This window comes from Hylobates moloch, unplaced genomic scaffold, assembly GCF_009828535.3.
Source record: "Hylobates moloch isolate HMO894 unplaced genomic scaffold, HMol_V3 SCAFFOLD_15, whole genome shotgun sequence".
Classification (NCBI taxonomy): Eukaryota; Metazoa; Chordata; class Mammalia; order Primates; family Hylobatidae; genus Hylobates; species Hylobates moloch.
Window position 1 is genome coordinate 7,787,625 of NW_026652290.1, and position 26,730 is coordinate 7,814,354.

The 26,730-nt window shown below is 58.2% G+C and overlaps 1 protein-coding gene across 1 annotated transcript in view; it reads left to right on the forward strand.

The window, feature by feature from the left end:
* The first annotated feature begins 1,526 nt into the window (after positions 1-1,526).
* Positions 1,527-26,730, forward strand: part of ASPSCR1 (ASPSCR1 tether for SLC2A4, UBX domain containing) — a 39,313-nt gene continuing 14,109 nt past the window's right edge. The window contains exons 1-7 of the mRNA XM_032176588.2: positions 1,527-1,699; positions 3,148-3,203; positions 7,495-7,609; positions 9,529-9,629; positions 18,621-18,678; positions 19,815-19,888; positions 20,235-20,655. Of these exons, the coding sequence (XP_032032479.1) occupies positions 1,598-1,699; positions 3,148-3,203; positions 7,495-7,609; positions 9,529-9,629; positions 18,621-18,678; positions 19,815-19,888; positions 20,235-20,655 (927 nt within the window). The 5' untranslated portion in view covers positions 1,527-1,597. The remainder of the gene's footprint in view (positions 1,700-3,147; positions 3,204-7,494; positions 7,610-9,528; positions 9,630-18,620; positions 18,679-19,814; positions 19,889-20,234; positions 20,656-26,730) is intronic.

Below are 26,730 nucleotides of genomic sequence, written 5' to 3' on the forward strand. Positions count from 1 at the left end.
TCAGAGAATGACCTCACACATGCCTTAATTACTGTACAAGGAGCAAGGGAACTTGACCATGGAGAAATTTAGCAGACCCAAAGTTGACCAAGTGGTCAAACTTCACGTCCTCACTCATGGCCACGCTGATGTCCTGCACCTCCTGCTGACTTGTCACCTCCTTTCATCATTGCCCCAAACGTTTAACCAAGGATCCAGACTGTGGGACAGTCTAAGGAAAATAGGAAGACTCTTCAAAAACGCCACTAAAGAATTAAACCCCACCAGGTGATGTGTGGCTCAGTAAGGCTCTGAGATTGCACAGAGCATGGGACTGGCTGTCTGGAGGGGAGGGCTGTGGCTAACCTGGGGCTTTCCCCAGGTTTCTCCAATGTACATAGGTGTCCGTGTTTGTCAGCATACAAGTGTATGTGTGTGACATGGATATGTCATCGACAGGAAGGCACAACAGCACCCATGCAGAGGAGGTGTCCTTAGACTCAGCAATGACGGCCGGGTGCGGTGGCTCACGTGTGCAATCCCAGCCCTTTGGGAGGACTGACTGATAACTGCACCAGTTCCCCCTTACACAGGCTTCTGTGCATCTGAGCCCTGGCCAGGAGTCCGCAGAGACAGGCAGGCACACGGAGAGAAGAGAGCCAGGCCGGGCTGAGCCGTGGAGGTGGGGGGGCGGGGTGGAACACGTGCAAGTGCTGTCCGTGAGTGGCCCAGGTGCTGAGAGCTAAGCACATTCGACGGCTGCGAGTCAGGAGGGCAGCTCCTTCTGGAAGCCTGGAGCTGGCGGCACGTGGCCCTGGTGGCAGTGAGGCCAGGTGCTTTCCCTGCTGCGGTGGCTGGCGACGGGAGTGTTTTCCGAGCCTTCCACCAAGCCCCTCCTCAGCATGGGTTGGTGCGGGAAGTCCTTGAGTGCCTGTGGGTCGGCAGGAGTTCCGGTGAGACTCGTTCGGTCACCCCAGGGTTCTGAAACCGGTCTCCTGCCTTTCCTACCCTCAGGCTTAGGGACCGTCGCAGCAGCCCCAGGGCTGCCAGATTCTGCACTCCCATTTTAGGATGAAAGAAATCAGGTCTAGACTGAGGGCCACGGGCCCCAACACCCAGGGAGGATCCGTAGAGGGCCGGGGGGACTGCCCCAAACCATAAGGTCAGGAGGTGGACGCTGACCACAGGGACAGGTGGGCAGGGAAGAGGCTCAGCTGCTGGAGTGGAGGAAGCCAGGAGGGTCGGGGGAGAGCAGGGCACCGAAGTGGGGACGTGTCAGGGACGAAGCGAGGATGGGCGAGCGCGGACGGCTGGGACTCCGGGGCTCAGTGCCGCTCACTGGGGGTGACCCAGCGCCCAGCCCCGGCCCAGCCTGGCCCCGGCGAGCCCATCCAAGCCGCGATTCCCGGAGGCAGAGGTCGGCCACGCTATCCGGGTCTGGCGCGGGCTTTGGCGGCCCCAGGGCGGGGCCGGGGCGCCGTGGGCGGGGAAAGGGCGGGTCCTGGCGGGACCCGGAAGTGCGCTGCGGGCCCGCCCCCTGGCCGCGTGGCTGCGCGTCCTGGATGTTGCCGATAAAGTTGTTTGACGCCGGCCCGTCGGCGGGTCACGTGAGCGGAAAATGGCGGCCCCGGCAGGCGGCGGAGGCTCCGCCGTGTCGGTGCTGGCCCCGAACGGACGGCGCCACACGGTGAAGGTGACGCCGAGCACCGTGCTGCTTCAGGTGCGGCCGCCGGCCCGGGGCGGACGGGTGGGTGGGCGGGGGGGGGGGCGCCGCGCCGAGGCTCCGCCCAGTGCGGTCGGCGTCCGGGTGTTCGGGGGCGGGGCCTCGGTGGCCAATGAGCGGCCTCCTGCGCGGCGGCCCCGCCCCCTGCTCGCGGGCCCCTGCGCTTCCGCGGGAGTCCGGGGCGTCCCGGGGGTCCCGATTGGGGGCGGGGCGGGGCGGGGCGGGTGGCGAGCCTTCCCAGGGGTGCGGTAGAACGGCGCCGCGTGTCACCCGCATCGAGTACTCGGCGCCCGGCAGAGCTCAGCTCGCGAGGGCTCCGGGAAGAGGGAAGGGTGGAGCCCTAGACCCGCGTTCCCATCCCGGGGCATCCCCCGGAGCGGGACCCCGGGTTGCGCGGTGGCAGATGTCCCGGCTGTGGGGCCTGGAAGCGATTTTTGCCAAGTCACGCACTGCACTTTTACTCGGGCACCTTGTGACCTCGAATCAATTAAACGTAAAAGTATTGGCTAGGCGCAGTGGCTCACGCCTGTAAATCCCAGCACTGTGGGAGGCCGAGGCGGGTGGATCACGAGGTCAAGAGATCGAGACCGTCCTGGCTAACACGGTGAAACCCTGTCTCTACTAAAAAAATACAAAAAAATTAGCTGGGCGTGGTGGCGGGCGCCTGTAGTCCCAAGCTACTCGGGAGGCTGAGGCAGGAGAATGGCGTGAACCCGGGAGGCAGAGCTTGCAGTGAGCCGAGATCGCGCCACTGCACTCCAGCCTGGGAGACAGAGCGAGACTCCGTCTCAAAAAAGAAAAAAAAAAAGTATTTATTGAGCCTCTGCTCTGTGGGGGACCGTGAGGACCCGAAGGTGCACACGACTCGGAGTTTGCGGGAGCAGCCCACGGCGTGAGGTTGCCAGGCCTGGGCAGGTGGAGGGCGCAGCCAGGAGGCTGTTGGTGCCAGGCGTGCAGAGTGCGGAAGTGGGGCGCTCCCGCAGAGGCTGTGCAGGACCCCTTGGTGCCAAGGCCACGGCTTTGGCTCATGGAGAAGAGGGGTGGAGGTGGTGCAGGCAGTGGGAGCAGGTGCACAGAGCGTGCCAGAGCCAGGGGATAGCCTGTGCTGGGCAGGTTTAAGGCAGGTTGCAGAACTACAGGGTTTGAAGGAGAGCCCAGGGTGTGTTGCCAGGAAGATGCCCATGTTGCTGTACTGCAGGGGAACTCTGAGTGGAGCTTTCCTACAAAACTGGGGATGGTGAGGAAGGGAGGGAGAGTGGGCAGGATTTGCAGGTGAGAGCCTGCAGCTGTTGCGGGGACCGTCCATAGTGTGGTCTTGTGCTTGGCTTTGCCTGGGCAGAGCCACCTGGCTCACCAGGAAGCTGAGTGTCCTTGGCTAGCCTGGCCTGCTGCGCCCGCCAGCCCTGCGCACTCAGCAGTTCACCGTCCTTTCATCTCACCCCCAGGTTCTGGAGGACACGTGCCGGCAGCAGGACTTCAACCCCTGTGAATATGATCTGAAGTGAGTTTGCTCCAGCTCAGCAGCAGAGTCTGAGTATATCTGTGCCCCTGCCCCCTGAACATACTGGCTCTCACTTGGAAAAGCCCCCAGGTGGTTTTAAACAGTCATATATTCCCTCCCAGCTCTGGAGACCCAAGGTCTTGGCAGGGCCACACTCTCTCCGAATGCCCTAAGGGAGAATCCCTCGTGCCTCTTCCAGCTTCTAATGGCTCCAGGCGTTCCTTGGCTTGTGGCCGCATTGCTCTCTGCCTCTGATTTCTTGTGGCCTTTTCCTGTTTTCTCTGTGTCTCAGGAAGACCCTTGTCATTGGATTTAGGGTCCACTTGGATAATCTAGAACGATTTATTACATCTGCAAAGACCAGGATACCCAGTAAGATGTTCAAAGGTCCTGGGGGTGAGGACATTGACCTATTTTTTTGGGGGGCCACCATTCAACCCCCTGTAGGTTTTATTGCATTGGGTTGCATAAGTTCCCAGTGGGGTTCTGAGGGGAAAGAGCTGGCCATGGAGAAATAGGATGCCCTGAAAACTGCGGGTGGATCCCTGCAGTCTCACAGCCCCTGGAATTACACGCACGCTTCTGTGTGGGGATATTGTTCCCAAGAGAGGGCTTCTGCCAGACTCTCAAGGAGTCTGAGACAGCAGAAGGGTCAGAGCCCTCATACGGGTAGGATGTGTGTGTCTATCCCACACGTGAAGCTTTTCACTTTAAAGATCTGTTTTCTGGTGTGTGGTTTTTTTTTTTTTTTTTTTTTGAGACAGGGTTTCATTCTTGTCACCCAGGCTGGAGTGCAGTGGCACGATCTTGGCTTACTGCAACCTCCGCCTCCCAGGTTCAAGTGATTCTCCTGCCTCAGCCTCCTAAGTAGCTGGGATTAGAGGTGCTTGCCAACACACCCAGCTAATTTTTGTATTTTTAGTAGAGACGGCGTTTCACCATGTTGGCCAGGATGCTCTAGAACTCCTGACCTTGTGATCCGCCTGCCTCGGCCTCCCAAAGTGCTGGGATTACAAACAGGAGTCACTACGCCTGCCCTTGAAGACCTGTTTTTACAGTACTGTTGTCCTAACACTGGGGGCAGAGGGCAGGAGCCTGCCCTCCTGGCATTGCCCACCCTGCCTTATGGTGCTCTCCTGAGAGGAGTTTCTTAAGGGTGATACCTGCCAAGTCATTCCAGTCAGTGAGAATCCCAGGACCTGTGCTCTGAGTGCCAGGTGGTCTTGGGCTTTCTGCCCCAGACCTTCACACCATCCTTCTCCAGTCTCTCTTGTCACTGAAGAATGAGGTTCATATGTTTGGAAAGGAGGGCTTTATTTCTCCTAACCGGTTGCAGCTTGCAGGGTGGCCATTCTAACAGGCTGGGAAGTGTAGCCTCCAGCCAGAAGCCGGAAACAGGTACTTCAATAGAGAGAAGAATAAGACAGGGATTTACACCGGATGGGGTGGCTGATACAGATGTACTTAATACGCTGTAGGAGGATTATGAGTATTCATAAAAGGAGAACCGTGCCCACAATTGAGCTTCCTGCCTCTTCACGGGTCCTATGTTCAAAAAATGGCAGTGCCAGCATGACCTGAGGGTGGAATTTTTGGCCTCTGAAGTCAGAGTTCATGAAGCAGGCTGGGCAAAGTGGCTCATGCCTGTAATCCCAGCACTTTGGGAGCCCGAGGCAGAGGATTGCCTGAGGCCAGGAATTCCAGATCAGCCTGGAGAACATAGTGAGACTCCGTCTCTACAAAAAAAGTAAATAAATAAATAAATAAATAAATGGCAAATCAGAGGACATGAAGACTGTGCCATGAAAACCCTGACTGTGTCAGAACCACTCCATGGTTGGTGGTTTCTTATCAGGAAGAAATACCTGTGGGTTGTTTTGAAGAAACCGCAAGAGAGAAGGGCCTGGCAGGAGGTTGGCTGATGTCAGATACCAGCCCAGGAGTCTTTGGAAAGGGCTGCTTTCTGTTTATCCCTTAGGGAAGAGAGCCTGTAGGTGTGTCTGATCTCCCACCCAGCCATGGCCAGGAACTCAACTTTGGAGGTTTCTGGGGTCCCCTGGGCCAAGAGGAGGCCGATTCAGTTGGTTGGGGGCCTTAGGGTTTCATTTTTCTTTATTATTATTATTTTTTGAGATGGAGTCTCGCTCTGTCACACAGGCTGTAGTACAGTGGCGCTATCTCGGCTCACTGCAACCTCTGTCTCCCAGATTCAAGCGATTCTCCTGCCTCAGCCTCCCGAGTGGCTGGGATTACAGGCGTGTACCAGCACGCCCAGCTAATTTTTGAATTTTTAGTAGAGACGGGGTTTCACCATGTTAGTCAGGCTGGTTTTCAACTCCTGACCTCAGGTGATCCGCCCGCCTTGGTCTTCCAAAGTGCTGGGATTACAGGCATGAGTCACTGTGCCTGGCCATTTTTTTGAAACAGAGTCTTGCTCTGTCACCTAGGCTGGAGTGCAGTGGCATGATCTCAGCTCACCGCAACCTCTGTCTCCTGGGTTCAAGCGATTATCGTGCCTCAGCATCTTGAGTAGCTGGAATTACAGGCACGTGCCATGCCCGGCTAATTTTTGTATTTTTAGTAGAGACAGGGTTTCACCATGTTGACCAGGCTGGTCTCAAACTCCTGACCTCAAGTGATCCGCCCGTCTTGGCCTCCGAAAGTGCTGGGATGATAGGCGTGAGCCACCGCACCTGGCCTCATTTTTATTTCTTTTTTTTGTTTGTTTTGAGACGGAGTCTCGCTTTGTCGCCCAGGCTAGAGTGCAATGGCGCGATCTTGGCACACTGCAACCTCCGCCTCCCAGGTTGAAGCGCTTCTCCCACCTCAGCCTCCCGCGTAGCTGGGACTACAGGCGTGTGCCACCATGCCTAGCTAATTTTTGTATTTTTAGTAGAGACGGAGTTTCACCACATTGGCCAGACTGCTCTCAAACTCCTGACCTTAAGTGATCCGCCCGTCTCGGCCTCCCAAATTGCTGGGGTTACAGGCATGAGCCACCACAGCCGGCGCACTGTTACTTCTGACTGTTCACCTGCCCATGGTCTGTGTAGTGGTGTCTGGTGGGAACCAGTGAGTGTGATTTTGAGGCAGGTCCTGCAACACCACAGCCATGTTTTCAGGTCTCCTTTTCCTCTGCTAATGGTACCACTTGCTTACAAAGTGCAGCCAGTGCAGAGGAATGCAGCCCCATGCATGAACAGTACCCTCCGCTCCAAGGTTCCCAGCCCGTCTGCCCTCGGGATACCCCCGATCTGCTATCCTGTCTTGCCGTAGACATTTCATGTGGCAATTTCCAGAGTCACTTTTCTGGCCAGTGTTGAAGATGGATAGCAAAGTTTGTTCTCTCTTAATTCTTCCAGATGCCCCTGGGCTGTCTGACCTCTCTTCACTAGTAGTCTCCAACAGCAGCTTTCATTTCCAAAGTGAGGCCAACCGCTTTGAGTATGTTCAGATTTCTTTTCTTTTCTTTTCTTCTTTCTTTTCTTTTCTTTTTTCTCTTTCTTTCTTTCTTTCTTTCTTTCTTTCTTTCTTTCTTTCTTTCTTCCTTTCTTCCTTTCTTCCTTTCTTCCTTTCTTCCTTTCTTTCCTTTCTTCCTTTTTTTCCTTTCTTTCCTTTCTGTCTTTTGTTTCTTCTTTCATAGAGTTTTGCTCTTGTTGCCCAGGCTGGAGTGCAGTGGCATGATCTTGGCTCACGGCAGCCTCTGCCTCCCAGGTTCAAGCGATTCTCCTGCCTCAGCCTCCCGAGTAGCTGGGACTACAGGCCTGAGCCACCATGCCCAGCTTATTTTTTTGTATTTTTAGTAGAGACAGGGTTTCACCCTGTTGGTCAGGCTTGTCTCAAACTCCTGAACCTCAGGCGATCCACCCGCCTCGGCCTCCCAAAGTGCTGGGATTACAGGCGTGAGCCACCGCGCCTGGGCAGTCAGGTTTTCTGTGGCGGCTCCAGCCGTGACGGCCGGGGTCTGTGACACCCCAGCTTCCGTGAGTGCAGCAGTGTTCATGCCCCAGTCGTTCTCTCTCTGTGTTTTCCGGGTGTCTGCACTGGGGCTGTCAGCACCCCAGACTCTGAAGGAGCAGCCCCCTCGGCTTGCCCCGAGGCCCACGTCCCCCTTTTCCCCGCTCCCTTCTGCTTGCAGGAGGCCCCATGTGATCGGGGACCCGCCTTGTGCCTCTGCAGGTCATGACGTCCCGCTGTTGGGGAGCTGCCATAGGACATGAATGGCGGGGCGTGGATGGCAGGGCGCGTCAGGGTCTACAGGGCAGCAAGTGTGCTCTGGTCTGTCTTGCAGGTTTCAGAGGAGCGTGCTCGACCTTTCTCTCCAGTGGAGATTTGCCAAGCTGCCCAACAATGCCAAGCTGGAGATGGTGCCCACTTCCCGGAGCCGTGAGGGGCCTGAGAACATGGTGGGCGGTGCTCTGGGGGAGGCTGACTGTGTGGGGCACAGGATCGTTCAGCTGGCCAGGGATGGGGGACGGGACAGTGGGGGATGCTGGGGAAGGAGGGACATGAGTCTTAGCACCAATTCTGCCTTCCCTGGGTTGGGCCCAGGCAACTTTCTGTTTTTTGATAACTAGCAACTGAAAATGAGCATCTTATGTTTTTTTTTTTTTTTTTTTTCCTTTTTTGAGATGGAGTCTTGCTCTGTCACCCAGGCTGGAATGCAGTGGCGCAATCTCGGCCCACTGCAAGCTCCGCCTCCCGGGTTCATGCCATTCTCCTGCCTCAGCCTCCTGAGTAGCTAGGACTACAGGTGCCCGCCACCACACCTGGCTAATTTTTTTGTATTTTTAGTAGAGACGGGGTGTCACTGTGTTAGCCAGGATGGTCTCCATCTCTTGACCTCGTGATCCAGCCGTGCCTGTTTTTTTTTTGTTTGTTTTTTGTTTCTTTTTTCTGAAACAGAGTCTTGCTCTGTCACCCACACTGGAGTGCAATGGCACAATCTTGGCTCATGGCAACCTCTGCCTCCTGGGCTCAAGTGATTCTCCTGCCTCAGCCTCCTGAGTAGCTGGGATTACAGGTGCCCGCCACCGTACCTGGCTAATTTTTGTATTTTTAGTAGAGATAGGGTTTCACCATGTTGGCCAGGCTGGTCTGGAACTGCTGACCTCATGATCTACCCACCTCGGCCTCCCAAATTCTCCCAAAGGATTGCAGGCGTGCACCCCCGCACCCGGGCCACGTCATTCTTCATGTGGAAGTTTTTCTTTCTTTCTGGGGTCAGTTGTACCTTCCTCGGCTCGGGGTGTCAGCAGCATTCACTGACCAGCCTGACCACCCGCTCATAGAATTGCCCAGAATGTTAGAGCCCAAAGCGCTGCATGGACGCCGCAAGGGCAGCATGTAATCCCGGCACTTTGGGAGGCCGAGGCGGGCAGATCACCTGAGGTCAGGAGTTTGGGAGCAGCCTGGCCAACATAATGAAACCCCGTCTCTACTAAAAATACAAAAATTAGCCAAGGGTGGTGGCAGGTGCCTGTAGTCCCAGCTACTCGGGAGGCTGAGGCAGGAGAATGGCGTGAACCCGGGAGGCAGAGCTTGCAGTGAGCCGAGATTGTGCCGCCACTGCACTCCAGCCTGGGCGACAGAGTGAGACTTTGTCTCAAAAAAAAAAAAAAGAGCAGCAAACATTTACCATCTCATGTGGCTTCTGAGGGTCAGGAATCTGGGAGCAGCTTAGCTCAGGGTCTCTCCTGAGGCTGCAGTCAGGCTCAGTGGAGCTGCAATCTTTTGAAGCCCCCACTGGGACACAAGGAGTGTCTCCAACACAGTTCCCTCCTGTGGCGCCTGCACGTACCCGCACATGTACCTGCACACACCCGCACACCAACACACACACACACACACACACATGCACACACCCCCCACACACCTGCACACACCTGCTCACATACCTGCACACACCTGCACACACACCCGCACACACCTGCACACACACACTTGCAGACATACCTGCCGACATACCTGCCTATACCTGCACATACCCCCGCACATGCACACACCCACACACACACCTGCACACACACACACCTGCACACACCCGCACATACATGCATGTACCCGTACACACACCCGCACACATACCTGCACACGCTCACACACACACCTGCACGCACACATGCTGGTGCAGCCCTGCCGGGGAGCATCCATGGCCCTACTCCAGAGTACACCGGAGGGCAGCCTTCTCTGTGGGGGTCAGCCTCTCCCCGGAGGCCGGGGTGGGGCAGTCGCCCTCTCTGTGTCTGGAGAATCAGTCTGGGGTTTAGATGGAATATGGTTGCTTTTCTTCCTAAGGAAGTTTCTCATGTCTTGTACCCTCCAGGTTCGCATCGCTTTGCAGCTGGACGATGGCTCGAGGTTGCAGAACTCTTTCTGTTCAGGCCAGACCCTCTGGGAGCTTCTCAGCCATTTTGCACAGACCAGGTGAGCATCAGTGGGCTGGTGGGCTCTTCCCTACCCTGTTTGGTGGGGGAGCTGCTGTGGTTACTGGGTCTGGTCCAGAGCTGGACACCCAAGCTCTGTGCTGGCCTGTGGTGCCTCTTGGAGCTTTGCAGTCCTCGGTAGAGGAGGGGTGTGTGGGCTGCCGGTTCACGAGCAGCAGCCTAGGGGATGGGCTGGTCACAGCTCATCGTTCTGAGCTTCCTGGGCCCAGGGGCCCAGCCTTGCCCTCCTAGAAGAGTAGGGATGTGCTTCTGTCCTTGTGGGGGCCTGGTGAGCACTAAGGGGAGACGTTCAGTGCTGGGGGCAGGGCTCCCCACGCTTGATTCCCCCAGATGAGATCGTAAGTCTCTTTTTTTTAAGAAGCAGGGTCTCACTGTGTTGGTCACCTAGGCTGCTCTTGAACCCATGGGCTCAAGCAATCCTCCCATCTCAGCCTCCCAAAGTGTTGGGATTACAGGCGTGAGCTCCTGTGCCCCACCGGAAAATCTTCTTAATAGTGATTGGCTGGCTGGGCACAGTGGCTGACACCTGTAATCCCAGCACTTTGGGAGGCCGAGGCTGGTGGATCACTTGAGCTCAAGAGTTCAACACCAGCCTCGGCAACATAGCAAAACCCCTTCTCTACAAAAAATGGAAATGTTAGGCCAGGCATGGTGGTGCGTGCCTGTGGTCCCAGCTACGCTGGAGGCTGAGATGGGAGAGTCACTTGAGCCCGGGAGGCGGAGGTTGCGGTGAGCTGAGATCGCACCACTGCACTCCAGCCTGGGCGACAGAACGAGACTCTGTCTCAAAAAAAATAAATAAATAAAAATAATTAATTGGTGTGTATCTGTTTCTGTCGGTTAATGGTTTAAACATTCTTCCTGAATGTGTCAAAATGGGTGCTTTGTCAATTTGGGTCTTTTCATCGTTGGCTGGAAGTCTCCGTCCACAGTAAAAGGCTCAGCAGAATGGAAGGGACTTGGGGCTGGGGTTTGCTGTGAGCTGGGGGGTTCTCGCCCTCCCCGGGCCTCAGTTTCCTCACTTGTGTCCCGGCTAGTGTGTGGATGGGGTGAGTTCATGTCTTGAGGACCGAGCACAGGGCCTGTGGGAAGGTGACCATGCGTCGGGCGCTGGAAAGGTGACCGCGCGTCGAGCGCTGGGAAGGTGACCATGCATCGGGCGCTGGGAAGGTGACTGTGTGTCGGGTGCGATCGGTGGCCCCAGGGCTGGGCCTGCTCCTGTCTGACAGTAGTACCGCGCTGCACTGGCACGGGTGTTATGTTCATGGGTGAGGGCACTGAGGTCTGCAGGTTGGGTCTCAGTGGTCATGGGGATGGAAGCCACCCCAGCGGCTGTCAGGGTGAATGGAGGCCCCTGGGGATGGCAGCGGGTTAAGCACGAGCACGGAATTCTCCCTCCCAAAACGCAACTCAGACAACAGTGATGGAGCCTAAGAACAAAGCCGAAGCCACGGGCAGGGGTGAGCGGGACCCGAGGCAGGAGGTGACGGAGCCTAAGAGAAAAGCGAAGCCACGGGCAGGGGTGAGCGGGACCCGAGCCAGGAGTGGTGCCAGGCAGGGAGGCGGGCAGCCCCAGGCGCTGTGTGGGCACTGGGTGAGGAGCAGGGATCCCGGCGCCCTGGCTCTGTGCTGCTTCCTGAGACGAGTGGCAGAGGGCGAGAAGAAAACCAAACAGCGTGGGGAACAGAAGTCGGGAAAGATGAACGTCTGGAAGGAAATGCCCCCGGGCCAGGTGGTGCCCCCGGGCGTGAACAGAATCCAGTGCTCCCACGGGCACGGGTGCTTGGTGAGGGCCGTCCTCCTTGGCTGTGCTGTCAGTCCTCAGATGGGGATGGAGGTAAGGAAATGGCCCACAGTGGCCTGGGGCTGCCACTGGGGAGGGGCTGAGGGCATCTGGAGAGGTGGGGCTGGCGTTGTGGTAGCATAAGCCTCTTCAACAGACTTTGTAAACCTCGTGTGAAAGTTAGTTTAAGAAACAACAGGCGTGGCCAGGCGTGGTGGTTCTGGAGGTGGCTTTGGTGGTGGCTTTGGAGGTGGCTGTGGGGGTGGGTTTGGGCACTTTGGAGGAGGTTGCAGTGAGCCGAGATCGCACCATCGCACTCCAGCCTGGGCGATGAGCAAAACTCCGTCTCAAAAAAAACAAACAATAAAAAGAAACAATAGGGCTGGGCACGGTGGCTCACACCTGTAATCGCAGCACTTTGGGAGGCCGAGGCGGGTGGATCACGAGGTCAGGAGTTCGAGACCAGCCTGGCCAATATGGTGAAACGCCATCTCTACTAAAAATACAAAAATTAGCTGGGTGTGGTGGTGGGTGCCTGTAGTCCCAGCTACTCAGTAGGCCGAGGCAGAAGAATTGCTTGAACCCAGGAGGTGGAGGTTGCAGTGAGCCGAGATTGCACTTCAGCCTGGGCAACAGAGCGAGACTCCATCTCAAAAAAAAAAAAAAGAAACAACAGGAGTGGCTGGGCGTGGTGGCTCACGCCTGTAATTCCAGTCCTTTGGGAGGCTGAGGTGGGTGGATCACCTGAGGTCAGGAGTTCGAGACCAGCCTGGCCAACATGGAGAAAACCCATCTCTACTAAAAATACAAAAATTAGCTGGGCACAATGGCTCATGCTTGTAGTCCCAGCTACTCAGGAGGCAGGAGAATCACTTGAACCCAGGAGGCGGAGGTTGTAGTGAGCTGAGATTGCACCACTGCACTCCAGCCTGGGTGACAAAGCAGGACTCCGTCTCAAAACCAAAAAACAAAAAACAAACAAAAAAAAAACAGGGGCAAGTGGGGCAGCTCTTTTGAGAAACCAGGGACAGCAGGAGGCGGTGGGGCTGTTGGTGGTGAAGCCCGGAGCCCCCAGCCTGTGGCCCTGGTCTGCGTGGCAGTGTGGGTCTGTCTGCGGGTGTGTCTGCACGTACACCTCATTTGATGAACAGTCACACCTGTGGTGGAGAGTGATTTGTGGCTGACTCTTGTTGCTGGTGAATATGCTGTGGACATCTTCCTGAAGGGTCCCGCACCTGTCACTCGTCACAGCCATGCTCTTCCGTCGTGTGGGTGTCATGTGGGTGTTGCGGGGCATCTGGCTGTGTCTCAGGGCATCCCGGGCAGGGCTGCAGCAGAGTGTGCAGCCTGAGGCCTTTGCACCTGGTCACCCACCCCAGCTCCTCCCGTGGGCTAAATTCCAGAGGTGGAATTTAAGATAGGGCTTCTTTACATTTCATCTGCAGGCCAGGCATGGCGGCTCTCACCTGTAATCCCAGCACTTTGGGAAGCTGAGGCTGGCGGATCACCTGAGGTCAGGAATTTGAGACCAGCCTGGCCAACATGGTGAAACTCCATCTCTACTAAAAATACAAAAATTAGCTGGGTGTGGTGGTGGGCGCCTGTAATCCCAGCTACTTGGGAGGCTGAGGCAGGAGAATCACTTGAACCCAGGAGGTGGAGGTTGTAGTGAGCTGACATCACACCACTGCATTCCAGCCTGGGTGACAGAGCAAGACTCTGTCTCAGAAACAAATAAATAATAAATAAATAAATTTCTAAAAGCTCAGACCCAAGCTTTGTCCCAGAAGCTGGAGTTTGCTAACCACGGAGCAGGATGTGGACGAGGTTTCGTGGTGGGTGGCGTTGCCAGCCCCACGGTGAGGGTGGAGTGCCCGGTGGGCTCTGTGCTGGGAACTGGTCCCCAGCAGGTCTGCACGAGGGAGGGAGGCTCTCGTACCTAGTGTCCCTGCACTGGCCCAGGAGGCTTGAGGAGGCCTTGGGAGCTCCAGGTATCCGCAGAGTGGGACAGGCGGGAAGCCAATGTTTCTCCGTTCGTGTGTTTCGGAGGAGGTCTGAGTCCAGGGACGGTATAAGCGCTGTGCTTGGAAGGGGCGTTCTGAGGCTGGGGGCTGCAGGCCTATAGCCTGCCCAGGAGTTGCCCTGGGACAGAGCCTGTTTTGTGTATTTGGGGACCCCTGGGTGATTTCCTTGGATGGACACCGCCACATGTTTGAAACGTCGCAGCTCCACTGCGAGGGTGTTACTGTAGCACGCAGCCCTGGCCCGACCAGCGTCTCGAGCAGCAGGGGCCTTAGGGATACCAGTGAGCCACACATGTCGGCCACGGAGGTGACTGACATTTTCTTTTCTTTCACCCAGGCTGGAGTGCAGTGGTGCGATCTTGGCTCACTGCAACCTCCGCCTCCCGGGTTCAAGCAATTCTCCTGCCTCAGCCACCTGAGTAGCTGGGATTACTGGCGCACGCCATCACACCTGGCTAATTTTTGTATTTTTTTAGTGGGGACAGGGTTTCACCATGTTGGCCAGGCTGGTCTCAAACTCCAGACCTCAGGTGATCAGCCCGCCTCGGCCTCCCAAAGTGCTGGGATTATAGGTGTGAGCCACCGCACCCGGCCAATGACTCACTTTTTCTTGTAACCGCATTAAAGAAGAAATAAAAACAGGTGTCATTAATTATAGTACTATGTGTAATTAACTCAGTATACCCAAAATAAGACTTCCTAGACACATAGTCAGTAGAAAAGTGAGCCATTTCATGCTCTTGTTGTGCAAAGTCCTTGAGACCTGCGTGTATTGTGCACTTGGAGCATCTCGGTCTGGGCCGGGTCCTCGCGGACTGGCCGCTCCTCCGCCCTGCTTCTCAGGCTCTGCCGCAGGGAGGGCACCAGGAGATGGAGGCTGCATGCTGCTGGCTTCGAGCTTTCCCATTTTCCCTATAGTCTGAAGATTCTGCCCAGCAGAGGGGTGTGAACAGTCACACCGAGCTCTGGGGGACACTGCTCTCCGCCTGCCTGCTGGGCCTGTGTCTGAGTTTGGGATCTTTATGATGCGAAATGTGCCTTTCGTGATAGGAGACACATGAGATGGAAATGAGGATTTCACGGCCTATGAGCCCTGGGGGTACACGGCCTTCCTTGGAGGCACCCGGAGGAGGAAAGGGAGTACCTTTCTGACCAGCACCCTTGCTGGGGTACAGGTTGTTATGCTAACGGGTTTCCTATGAGGAGTTTCTCTCCGTGGGTTTAGAGCCAGCAGGCACGAGCCCCAGGAGGTCATACTGTGACTCGGAGGATACTGTGGCACGTCTGGGCAGTCCACGAGGGCAGGCGGGTGAGTCCCGTAGTTTGAATCCCACTTCCCATAGGGACCTGGTTGCCAGGGAGCAGTGGTGAAAGGCAGGGGTGTGGATGGACCATGCTGAGCTGCTGGGAGCAGGAAAAGAACTGGGGACTGTTGTGGGTGACCGAGACCTGCCCTGAAACGATTCCGAGGGTGAGCCGTGGGAACTCACACAGCAGCTGAGCCGCTTTCCGTCTGAAGACCGTGAGGGAGCAGGGTGGGCTTTCTGTAAATGTCAGATTCACGAGCTCGGCCATGGAGGGGATTTGCCCTCTCTCAGAGGTGCTCCCGGGCTGTGCTGGCTTGGGCACCCCAGGTGGAAGTAGCCCCCGGTGTGCCCGGCCCCCGGCTGGATCTCTTCCCAGGCCCCCAGCCCTCTGCTCCCAGCCTTGACTCAGTGCTTGGGGTCTGGCTGGGTGCATCTCAGCCCGTTCCTCCTTCTGTAGGTAAAGCTGTGGCTCTGGGAAAGCCGGATGATTTCTGCAGCCCTCTGGGTGTGCTGGGGTGTAGGGATGGGCTGCTGGTGAGGGCAGGGCTCTGCCAGGTGGAGCACTGGCCTGTGGCCACACTCAGGGTGGGTCTGTACATGCTGCCGGGCCAGCTCAGAGCTCTGGGGCCCATTCCTGTCCATCCCTGCCCGTCCCTGTCCATCCCTGTCCATCCCTGTCCATCCTTGTCCATCCCTGTCCGGACCTGGCTGTGTTGAGAAGGCAGGAGCCTGCCCCAGGCTCTCCCAGGCTCTGTCCAGCCGCTTGGTGGCTGGGCTGTCATGTGGTGGGTGGTGCCCTCTGCGGGCCTCCCTGAGCCCAGTGGCTCCTGGCCTGCAGCCACAGCTTCTGTTCCCGGCAGGGCGCATGCCGCTGCCTGGGCTCTCGTCAGCACCTGTGTTTGCACCCTGCTTTGTCAGACCCAGACAGGACATGAACACAGAGGGCTCTAGCCTCATGGCCTTGTCCCCAGCACACAGCCACGCCGCCTTGCCGGAGTGGGGCCCCAGTGGGGCGGGGTTTGTGGTGCATAAAGAATATGCCCACGAAGCCAACAGCAGAGGCGTGTCTGCCCTCCTAGCCATCCCACTGGCTTCTGGCCCTGGCTGGGTGGGGAGCTCTGCTGGCTGGAGAGTGCGTGAGAATGTGCCAGTACCCTGCTGCGAGCAGGCACCCCCGGAAGCGCACCACAGCACCCGGTCTTGTGTTTCTGGCTTCGGAGCATGGTGTCTGGTGGCTTGGCCTGGCCTGGGGTCCCCGGGAGACCCTGGGTCTTGCCCCTGCGGACATTGGGACTTGCAGAGGTCTGCGTGGGGGAGGGGGAGTGGCTCCGCCATGCACAAGGGGCTGTGTCTCCTCGGGCGCTGGAATTTCCCCCGGGCCCTGTCGTCCTGTGCACTGGGCCGGCGCAGAAGGTCTGGAACCCATTGCCGGCCGCCCCTCCCTGAGATCCCGCACGAGGGAGGGAATCTGATCCCTCTAGAGGAGCCGCACATCAAAGCCGGGCTGGCGTTTGATGTCACGCTGCTGTGCTCTGTCCCTGTTTGTGATTTGAGGTCCCCAAGCTGGCGGTCAGTGCCAGGGAAGGACTGCGAGTTGGTACTCTGGCCACCACTCGGCCCAGGGCTCCCCAGCCGTAGATAAGCGGCCTCGTGACCATCTCCGGGCCCCTGGCCATCTGTGTCGTGCTGGCGAGCAGGGACCCTGGGCCCTCCCTGTCCCCCTTCCTGGCCCTGGGGGCTGTGCTTCCTTGAGGCCTCTCTCTGCCTCTGTCCGGGTTCTGCGCTGGCGCATTTTGAGGCCTTGTGTTTTCCTGAGCCCTGGGTCTCGGGGCCTCTGGGCCGAGTCTCCAGCCATTTGGAGGGAAGGCAAATCCAAGGCCCTTTGTTGGCTGCTCTGTGGGACGGGAGCTCAGTGAGTGTGTCCCAGCCTGTGCACAGAGGACACCCGCCGTGTGTGTGTGGTGCGCACGTGCTCCACAGGCGAGAGGTCATCGGGGAAGGGGCTCCATTTTAGGCAGTGGACCCAGGGAGACCACGGGGCTAAGTCCACGGCCCTGTGGGGCCTCTGCAGCCGGACCAGGCTGTCAGAGTTGGGGCCCGGATGGGAAAGGGATGCCCCTCCCACAGGAGTGAGGACGTGAAAAATAGAGGCCACAAAACGAAACACGTCAAACCCACGCACGTGGCCAAGTCCCCAGGTGGTGGGGCTGGGCCTGTCCTGGGTGTGGCACCTCGGGCTTTTCTGCTTGGTCTATTCTCATTTCACAGAGGCGAGTCCTGCCCTTTTGTTTTGTTTTGTTTTGAGACAGAGTCTCGCTCTGTCTCCCATGCTGGAGTGCAGTGGCTCGATCTTGACTCACTGCAAGCTCCGCCTCCCGGGTTCATGCCATTCTCCTGCTCAGCCTCCCGAGTAGCTGGGACTACAGGTGCCCGCCACCACGCCTGGCTAATTTTTTGTATTTAGTAGAGACGGGGTTTCACTGTGTTAGCCAGGATGGTCTCGATCTCCTGACCTCGTGATCTGCCCTCCTCAGCCCCCCAAAGTGCTGGGATTACAGGCATGAGCCACCGTGCCCGGCTGAGTCCTGCCCTTTCAAGTATGTCAGCAGATCCCAGGGTCAGGGGCACGGTGAGTGCACAGTGGACCCCTGTGGCCCTGTAAGCACACAGGTGGGTTCAGCCAGAGGCTGGGAGCTCCTGTCCCAGGATCCTGCTCTGTGCATGGATGTGCATGCGTGTCTCGACCTGGACACTGCGGCACCGTGTCCTCTGACTCTCCCAGTACCCCCCATCCCGGGGTGTTACTGCAAGCAGTTTCCAGCTCAGCTCTTACCTAATCTTTATGCCCTGTGTTCTGGTCACCAGCTCAGCCCGTCTTCCTGTCCCACTTGAGCTCTTGCAAGGCACACTGGCCATAGGGCCTGGCAGGGCACCTGCATGACCTGAGGCTGGCCCTGGCCTCCCCTTTGCCTAGGCTGTGGCCATCTGCCCCCTCCTCTTGGATTCCCCTCCCTGGAGCGGGACTGATCGGGGACATCTGCAAGGAAGGCCTGAGACGGGCTTTTGTTTTTCTCAGTGGGGAGGATTTCACGGTGGGGAGTTGGAAACGCAGAGGCAAGCCTGCCTCATGCAGCAGGTGCCACCAGCAGTTCACATGCTCTGGGGCTGGATATGGCGGCATGCGCCCGTCTCCCGGCCTGCTGTGCACATCAGGCACGTGTGGGAGGCGTGCTGCATATGCATGCCCACCCACAGCTGTGCCTCCTGGGGGGCCAGGCTCAGAAAGACACTGGTGGCAGAGTCCGACATGGACTTAAGCACAGCCTCCCCGGCCACAGGCAAGCGGGCGTGAGCGGAGTGCAGCGCCCCTCCCTCCATGCTTTGGTGACATCAGGCGTCGGCACTGAAGGAGGACAGCAGGCAGTGGAGACAGGGGCGCCTCCTCTTAGTGGGCGGCTTTAGATGAGAGCCCAGACCTCGATACCCTCACTCTCAGGCTTCTGAGAGCCTCATTCTGGAGCCACGCTGCTTGCCCCTCCCGTGTGGCCCCTGGGCCCTGCTGGCAGCTCCACGTCCTGCCAGCGGCCCCGAGACTGGGGGTGGGGGGAGCCCCCAGGCCACGCACCGCAGGCCAGCGTCCTTGGGAGCGCCCCCGGCTGTCAGGTGCCTCCTCCTGGTGGTTGTGGGGCCCAGTGGGGCTGAGGTCTGTGGCCTGGGCCTGGGCCTGGGGCGCTGTCCTGGGTGGACACTGGGTGAGGGCCCCACACGTTTGCCTTCCGAATCTGCTGCCCCAGGGCCTCCGTGGCACTGGCTGAGGTGCCCTGGGGTACCTGATGGTTTCTTTCCTCTCCTCCCAGGGAGTGCCTGCAGCACCCCGGCGGGGCTACCCCAGTCTGCGTGTACACGAGGGATGAGGTAGGCGGCCCGCTCTTGCTCACCCAGTCCCCGCTCACTCTCAGCCCACTTTCCAACTGGAAAATCTGCTCTCCCGCAGCCGTCTCCAGGGCAGTGGCGGGAGACTCGGGCTCTTGAAAGCACGACGTGTTTCATGGAAAAAGAGGGAGTGGCCGGCCCTCGGAGCCTGGGCTGCCCCGAAACCTCCCTCGGCGCCCTGTTTGTTTTTTCAGCTTCTCTCAAAGCCCAAGAGTCACAAAAGTGGTTTCATTTAATAAATATTTGCTTTGCTCGGTGTTTTGATCATTTTCAAAACCGAGCGTGGCGTGGCGCAAGCAAAGCCCGCCGTGGCGGGACCCTCCTAGCGCTCGTCCCTGGCCTCACAGGGGCCTTTTGTTTCCACCCTGGCTGAGTGCCCTTTGCTGGGGTGGGGGGGCAGTGGCCCGGAGGGGCCCTGGGGGACCAGGACACTCCCCCCATTTATCCCCAGCTGGAAGCTCCCTGGCCGGGGCTGTGATGTGGAGGTTCAGGTCTGCATCCTCCCTCGAGGGGATAAGCCACAAGGCTTAGGACCCAGGCCCAGCACTGGCCTGAGGCTGTGGCCCCCAGGGACCCTTACACCCTTTGGCTTTTGTGCTGGGCCCTTGACTGTGCCCTCGCTAGAGGCAGCTTCTCCACCCCTTCCTCACAGGTCAGAGTTAGCTTGTGGGACGTGGCCAGCCAGGCCCGAGCCCTGCCCACCCCGAGCCGAGCACCAGGAATGGCCGCCCCTGTGGGTGACAGCACGTCCCTGCCTCTCCCGCTCCAGGCAGTGGGTCCTGGCACCAGGCCCTCCTCGTGCAGCCCAGCTCTGCCAGCCCAGGCCTCAGCTTGGGTCCCAGCTGCGGAGACCAGGCTGGGGGCGACAGGGTCAGGCTTGGGCAGCAGGTCCTGCCCCGGCTGCAGACCAGACTCAAGCTGGGCCTTGTGGAGGGTGTGGACCGGCAGCGGCCAGATGTGGGGGGTGGGTAGGATGGAGGCTGGAGAGGGCATGCGGCCTGTGGTCCTGGTGATGCTGGTGCCCAGAGGTGAGGCGGTGCCTGGAGCCAGAGCGCAGAGGGCTTCCCTGGGCTCTGGGGTGCTGGTGTGAGACCCACCTGTCCTGGCTGCTCCTGCAGGTGACGGGTGAAGCTGCCCTGCGGGGCACGACGCTGCAGTCGCTGGGCCTGACCGGGGGTAGCGCCACCATCAGGTAAGGGCTGGGGCCGAGGAGTCGATTCAGCTAAAAAACGTGGCCTCAAGAGAAAGGAGAAAGGACACGTGGCAAGTGGGGAGAAGGTGTGCCCAGGCCCTCGTCATGGAGGGCGCCTGGCGGCCTCTGCCTGCCTGTGGGTGTGGGGGCTGGACTGCCCCGACCTCATCTCTGTGTCCCCCAGAGGGGCGGTGGATCTTGGGAGGGTGTGTGGGGCAGGAGGAGAGGGTGAGCCGGGGCTGGGAGAGGGTGAGCCGGGGGCGGGAGTGGGTGAGCCGGGGCCGGGAGAGGGTGAGCCGGGGACGGGCACCACAAGGTGCTTCCCTTGTCCTCTGGCCCCACTCAGGTTTGTCATGAAGCGCTGTGACCCCGTGGGCAAGACCCCAGGAAGCCTGGGCTCGTCAGCGTCGGCTGGCCAGGCAGCCGCCAGTGCTCCACTTCCCTTGGAATCTGGGGAGCTCAGCCACGGCGACTTGAGCCGTCGGGAGGACGCAGACACCTCAGGGCCCTGCTGCGAGCACACTCAGGAGAAGCAGAGCACAAGGGCACCCGCACCGGCTCCCTTCGTTCCTTTCTCGGGGGGGGGACAGAGACTGGGGGGCCCTCCTGGGCCCACGAGGCCTCTGACATCATCTTCAGCTAAGTTGCCGAAGTCCCTCTCCAGCCCTGGAGGCCCCTCGAAGCCAAAGAAGTCCAAGTCAGGCCAGGATCCCCAGCAGGAGCGGGAGCCGGAGCCGGAGCGGGAGCCGGAGCGGGAGCCGGAGCCGGTAAAAGGGGCCCCGGGCCTTGGGACTTAGGGGTGTGCTTTCTCCTGACGTGGTAGCCCTGCGTGGCTTTAGCTGGTCAGCTTGGTGGCAGGGCAGTGATGCAGGGCAGAGGAACCCCAAAGTGGGGCTCCGGCCAGGAGGATTCTGGCTTCACCCAGGAAGGAATTTAGGCGTAAGCAGGTGGTAGAGAAAGTAGCTTTACTGAGACGGTGGCTGTGTCTGCTCCGGGATGAGGCCGTGTCTGCTCCGGGATGAGACCGTGTTGGCTCCATGACAAGGCGGCAACCGTGTCAGCTCCCTGTTGGCTCCATGATGTGTGGCACAGAGCAGGGCTGCCCTGGGGTAGTGCGTGGAGGGCAGCAGCTCAGGGCATGGCCGCGGTCACATTTACATCCACTCAACTACATGCACATTAAGGGGGGGTATTCAGAAATCTCTAGAAAAGGGGTGGTAACTTCCGGGTTATGGCCAGGAAAAGGGTGAGCTGTGGTGGCGCTGGTGGACACATCAGCCAGTCTTCAATCTGGTCTGGAATCAAGCCCCACCTCCTACCTGAGCAGGGTCACTGGGCTTGTTCTTAACTTCTCAGACAAATGATTTTTCTGGTTTTTTTTTTTTTTTTTTTTGAGACAGAGTCTCACTCTGTCACTAGGCGGGAGTGCAGTGGCGCGATCTCGGCTCACTGCAACCTCCGCCTCCCAAGTTCAAGTGATTACTCCTGCCTCAGCCTCCCGAGTAGCTGGGACTACAAGCACGCACCACCACGCCCAGCTAATTTTTTTGTATTTTTAGTAGAGATAGGGTTTTACCATGTTGGCCAGGATGGTCTCAATCTCTTGACCTCGTGATCCACCTCGGCCTCCCAAAGTACTGGGAGTACAGGCGTGAGCCACCGTGCCCGGCTCTTTTTTCTGATTTTAAACCACCTTTACTGAGGCACCCACCCTTTTTTTTTTTTTTTTTTTTTTTTTGAGATGGAGTTTTGCTCTTGTTGCCCAGGCTGGAGTGCGGTGGCGCACTTTCAGCTCACTCCTCCACCTCCCGGGTTCAAGCGATTCTCCTGCCTCAGCCTCCCAAGTAGCTGGGACTACAGGCGTGTGCCACCATGCCCAGCTAATTTTGGTATTTTTACTAGAGACGTGGTTTCACCATGTTGACCAGGCTGGTCTCAAACTCCTGACCTCAGGTGATCTGCCCACCTCAGCCTCCCAAAGTGCTGGGATTACAGGTGTGAGCCACCGTGCCTTGCCTTTTTTTCATTTTTTTTGAAACGGAGTCTCGCTCTGTCACCCAGGCTGGAACGCAGTGGTGTGATCTTGGCCCACTGCAGCCTCCGTCTCCCAGCTTCAAGCGATTCTCCTGCCTCAGCCTCCCGAGTAGCTGGGATTACAGGCGTGTGCCACCATGCCCGGCTAATTTTTGTATTTTTAGTAGAGACGGGGTTTCACCATGTTGACCAGGCTGGTCTCGAACTCCTGACCTCAGGTGATCCGCCCGCCTCAGCCTCCCAAAGTGCTGGGATTACAGGCTTGAGCCACCGTGCCCAGCCTGATTTATTTTTATTTTTCATAAAGACGAGGTCTCTCTGTGTTGCCCAGGCTGGTCTCAAATTCCTGGGCTCAAGCGATCCTCTTAGCCACCCAAAATGGTGGGATTACAATTGTGAGCCACCTCACCAGGCCTGAAAGTTACTTTTTATAATATTGTAGATAGTATCCTGCTTCCTGTTACATCTTTGACTGGCTGACTCCTTGTTATAACATTCTAGTGGCGTCTTGGTTTCTGTCGGGTCCTCTGCAGACCTTTCCCTTTGTCCTCTCTTCATTTTTCTTCCTGTGTTGCAGCGAATGGGCCTCTGGTGCTTTTGGATCTTGGCGATCTTAGCGGACATCTTTCCTTGTCTTGATCGTAACAGGAATTACTAGTCGTTTCTCTGCCAAGGATGATGTGTGCTATAAAAAGCCTTTATCAAGCGGAGAAAGTTACTATTCCTAACTTTCTGACATTTAAAAAAATCTTAAGTGGGTGTTGAACCATTTCAGTGTTTTCAGCATCAATGGAGATGACCGTATGCTTTATTTTATTGGCTTGTGCATGTGTGTTCGTAAGTGAGACAGACTTTTTTTCCTTGCTCTGTCTTCATCCAGTTTGGGAATCAAATTTCACCTGGCTCACAAGGGAGCTGGGCAGTGGCCCCTCTTTCCTGAGTTCTGGAAGTTCTCCGAAGGTTATGGCCACTGCTCATTGCAGACTCCACCCACCACTGGGGCACTGGGCCCTTGGCGGGGAGTGCGTGCAGGCAGGCGGCCAGGTGCTGACCTCCGAGCATGCCTGTGTGTGGTTGTGGCCTGACCCTCTCCCTCATGCCTCCCCCCCACCGTGGGGACCTCGTGTCTGTGGGGTCCCTGGCCCTGTGGCTGACTTTTCCTTTGTCCCTGTCCTGACCCCGCATCAGAGCCCTGCACCTGGGCTGCTGGAGCCTGACTTCCTCAGCTTCCTCACCTGCAGAACTAGGGTGTTCGTGGCATTTATGGATTTTGTGCCAAAAGAGGCAGACTGGGGGACTGTCATGCAGCTCCTGGGGGACTGTCATGCAGCTCCTGGGGGACTGTCACGCAGCTCCTGGGGGACTGTTGTGCAGCTCTTGGTGACAGGAATGGGAGGAGGCTGTTTCCCAGCCCCTGTGTCCCCTGAGGGCCAGGCTGCCAGCTGCTGGCCACAGCCCAGGGGCTGGGTCGGAGCTTCCTGAGCTCCTGCTGACCTAGTGGGCCTGGAAGGCCCCCATGCCTCTATCTCTTGTGGACATTTGAAATATTTGTGTCTGGGCCGGGCACGGTGGCTCACACCTGTAATCCCAGCACTTTGGGAGACCGAGGAGGGCAGATCACCTGAGGTCAGGAGTTTGAGACCAGCCTAGACAACATGGCAAAACCCTGTCTGTACTAAAAATACAAAAATCAGCCAGGCGTGGTGGCAGGTGCCTGTAATCCCAGCTACTCGGGAGACTGAGGCAGGAGAATTGCTTGAACCCGGGAGTCGGAGGTTGCAGTAAGCCGAGATCGCGCCACTGCACTCCAGTGAAACTCCGTCTCAAAAAAAAAAAAAAAAATAGAAAACAAGAAGTGGCCAGGAGGGCTCTGTGCACATCACCCCGGCCTAGGCCGTCCCCTGGGCACTCACGCTACGTGTCCCGGACCTCAGGTGAGGTCAGGAGTTCACTTCGTCCTCCTCTGGTCACTTCTCAGTGAAGCAACCTCGTGCCTCCCTCTTGCTTCCCGGCCACACACCTAGGAGGGCAGAGGCCGGGCGTCTGCACCGCGTTGGATGTGGGGGCTCCCATCTAGCCCGGCGTCAGAGTCCAGCCCCTCTGCTTTCTGTCCCCCTGGCTGTCCTGGGACTGTCCCTGTTGAGTGGACAAGGGAGTAGGGAGTGAGGGCGTTGGGTCCATTCTAGGACTATGATGGTGTTGGCACTCGTCCTCCCTCTGGGAACTCTGCCAAACTCTGCACTGTGACACCTGAGTCCCCATGAAGCGCTCGTGCCCCTCAACCCGTGTGCTCTGGGTGAGCAGGGGCTGACCCCCTCTAGGCCTGCTCTTGTGGGGACCCCTCAGTGTGAGGGACACAGTGGCTGTCACGTTCCCCCATTCTAGAGGCGTGGGCCTCAGCCGCTTCCCTCCGTGCCCAGGGTGGGTCTTGTCTGCAGAGCGTGGGGCGTGGGGCATGGGGCTCGCAGCCCAGAGCAGTGCCCACCAGTGCTCGCCCGTCAGGAGGCGCTGTTGGGGTGGGGTCCCGGCTGGCAGGAGGGGTCTAGGGGAGGGAGCGTGTGCCTGGCCTGTACGGCGTGCCGACGGCCTTTGATCTGGGACTTGGGCAGCTGATTGATGGAGGACGTCCTGCCCGCCCCGCGCCTCCTGTCACTGCCAGCCGCACACGCAGAGGGCCCGAGGCCACATGCCGCTGCTGGGTCCCTTTCAGTGCTGGGGGGAGGGGAGAAGGGAACAAAACAGAACTTTTTTGGGGAACTTCAAAGGTACACTTTAGTAAGCAAAAAGAGTTTCCAAGTTTCCCATTAATGTTTTGCCTGTGTGTGGTTTTTGGATTTAAATAAAGAGTCAGAAGAAAGAGACAGGATAAAATACAGGCAGGTCCTCAGCCGAGGCCCGGGGTGGTTCACAGACCCGGGCGGTTCCTGCCTTTGATGTCAGGCATTAATTATTAGAAGGTAGTTTTACTGGCGATCAGAACCGGGCGCTGGGAGAGGCTGGGGCTGCCCGGCGCCCCCTGGCCCTGTCTTTGAAGTGCCTCCACTGGCCAGGAGGCCGCCCTGCAGGCCTGTGCTGGGCTGGGACGCCAGTCCCAGCAGACGCCCCCCGCAACTCGGCCTCCCGGCAGCTGGCACGAGGGCCGCTCCTGATCAAAGGCTGGGTCTGCCCGCACGGGCTGGCGGCTGCTGCCCTGCCTGCCCCTCCCACCTCGGGGGTGAACCTTGCTCCTGAAGCCGGGGCCTGGGGTTTCCTCAGCACCCCTGCTCACACCCGGCTCTCTGTGGCTGACAGCCCGTGTGGGACTCGTGGGGCAGGGAGGAGCCTGTCCCAGGGTTTTGGGGGTAAACCAGCGGGGAGGAGGCTGGGCCTGGAGCGAGTCATGCACTGGGTGTGGTGAACGCACCCTGCCTGGGACCCCCGTGTGCCTGGCAGGGCAGGTGCTGTTGTTCCTGGCCAGTAGGTATGGGGCCGGGGCTCCTGCCCCTGGACCCTGACACCAGGCTAGACAAGAGCCCCCACATCCAACGCGGTGCAGACTCCCATCCCTGTGGCCAGCCCAGTCAGTGGCCAGGGTGGCCCAGGTTATGCCTCATGGGTGTCTGAGGACAACCCTGGGCTCTGAGGCAGGGCCCAGGCTGTCCCTAGAGGCATAGCCTGTGGCCTTGATTGAAATGGCCACCAAGGATGGCTGGCAGATGGGTCAGCGACTTTGCAGGTGGCTGGCTGAGTCCTGGCTGTTTAGAAGCCTGGTGACTGACAGGCGCTTGTGTTTCGGTGAGGAACCCCGGGGGGTGGGGGGTGGATGCTCACCGCTGGGGCTGTGGGGAGAACCGGGAGTGTGGGGCTCCATACTGGGTGAGTCGGCTGCTGCAGGGCGCAGACCCCACTGGCCCCTCCTGGCCTGGACTCCCTCCCTGTTGGGCCCAAGATCCCCTGGTTGGGATTGTTCCAGGAACTCAGGTCAGGGGCCCCGTCAGCCCTTCCTGAGCTCCGCCAGGAGCAGCCTCCAGACTCTGCCCTGTGGATGAGCCCCCTCGCCAAACCGCTTTTCCTGCCTCTCCAGGGGTGTTGGTGCGCTTTATCCACGGTGACACACGCCTGCTGCACCGTAACGTGCCCAACTCCAGACAGGCTCGTGGTCAGCCCAGGCTGTAGCAATCCTGTTCTTATTTTTCTTTTCTTTTTTTTGAAACGGAGTCTCGCTCTATTGCCCAGGCTGGAGTGCAGTGGCGCGATCTCAGCTCACTGCAAGCTCTGCCTCCCGAGTTCACACCTTTCTCCTGCCTCAGCCTCCCGAGTAGCTGGGATTGATTACAGGTGCCCGCCACCTGTAATTTCTGTGTTTTTTGTAGAGAAGGGGTTTTGCCATGTTGGTCAGGCTGGTCTTGCACTCCTGACCTCAGGTGATCCACTTGCATTGGCCTCCCAAAGTGCTAGGGTTACAGGTGTGAGCCCTCTTCCCAGCCTATTTTTATTTTTATTTTTTATTTTTTGAGACAGAGTCTCTGTCGCCCAGGCTGGAGTGCAGTGGTATGATCTCAGCTCACTGCCACCTCCAACTCCCGGGTTCAAGTGATTCTGCTGCCTCAGCCTCCTGAGTAGCTAAGAGGTGCCCGCCACCATGCCCAGCTAATTTTTGTATTTTTAATAGAGGTGGGGTTTTACCGTGTTTTTCAGGCTGATCTCAAACTCCTGACCTCAGGTGATCCGCCTGCTTCGGCCTCCCAAATTGTTAGGATTACAGGCGTGAGCCACCGCACCCGGCCTGTTTTCATCTTTTTAAAATAACTTTTTTTTTTTCGAGACAG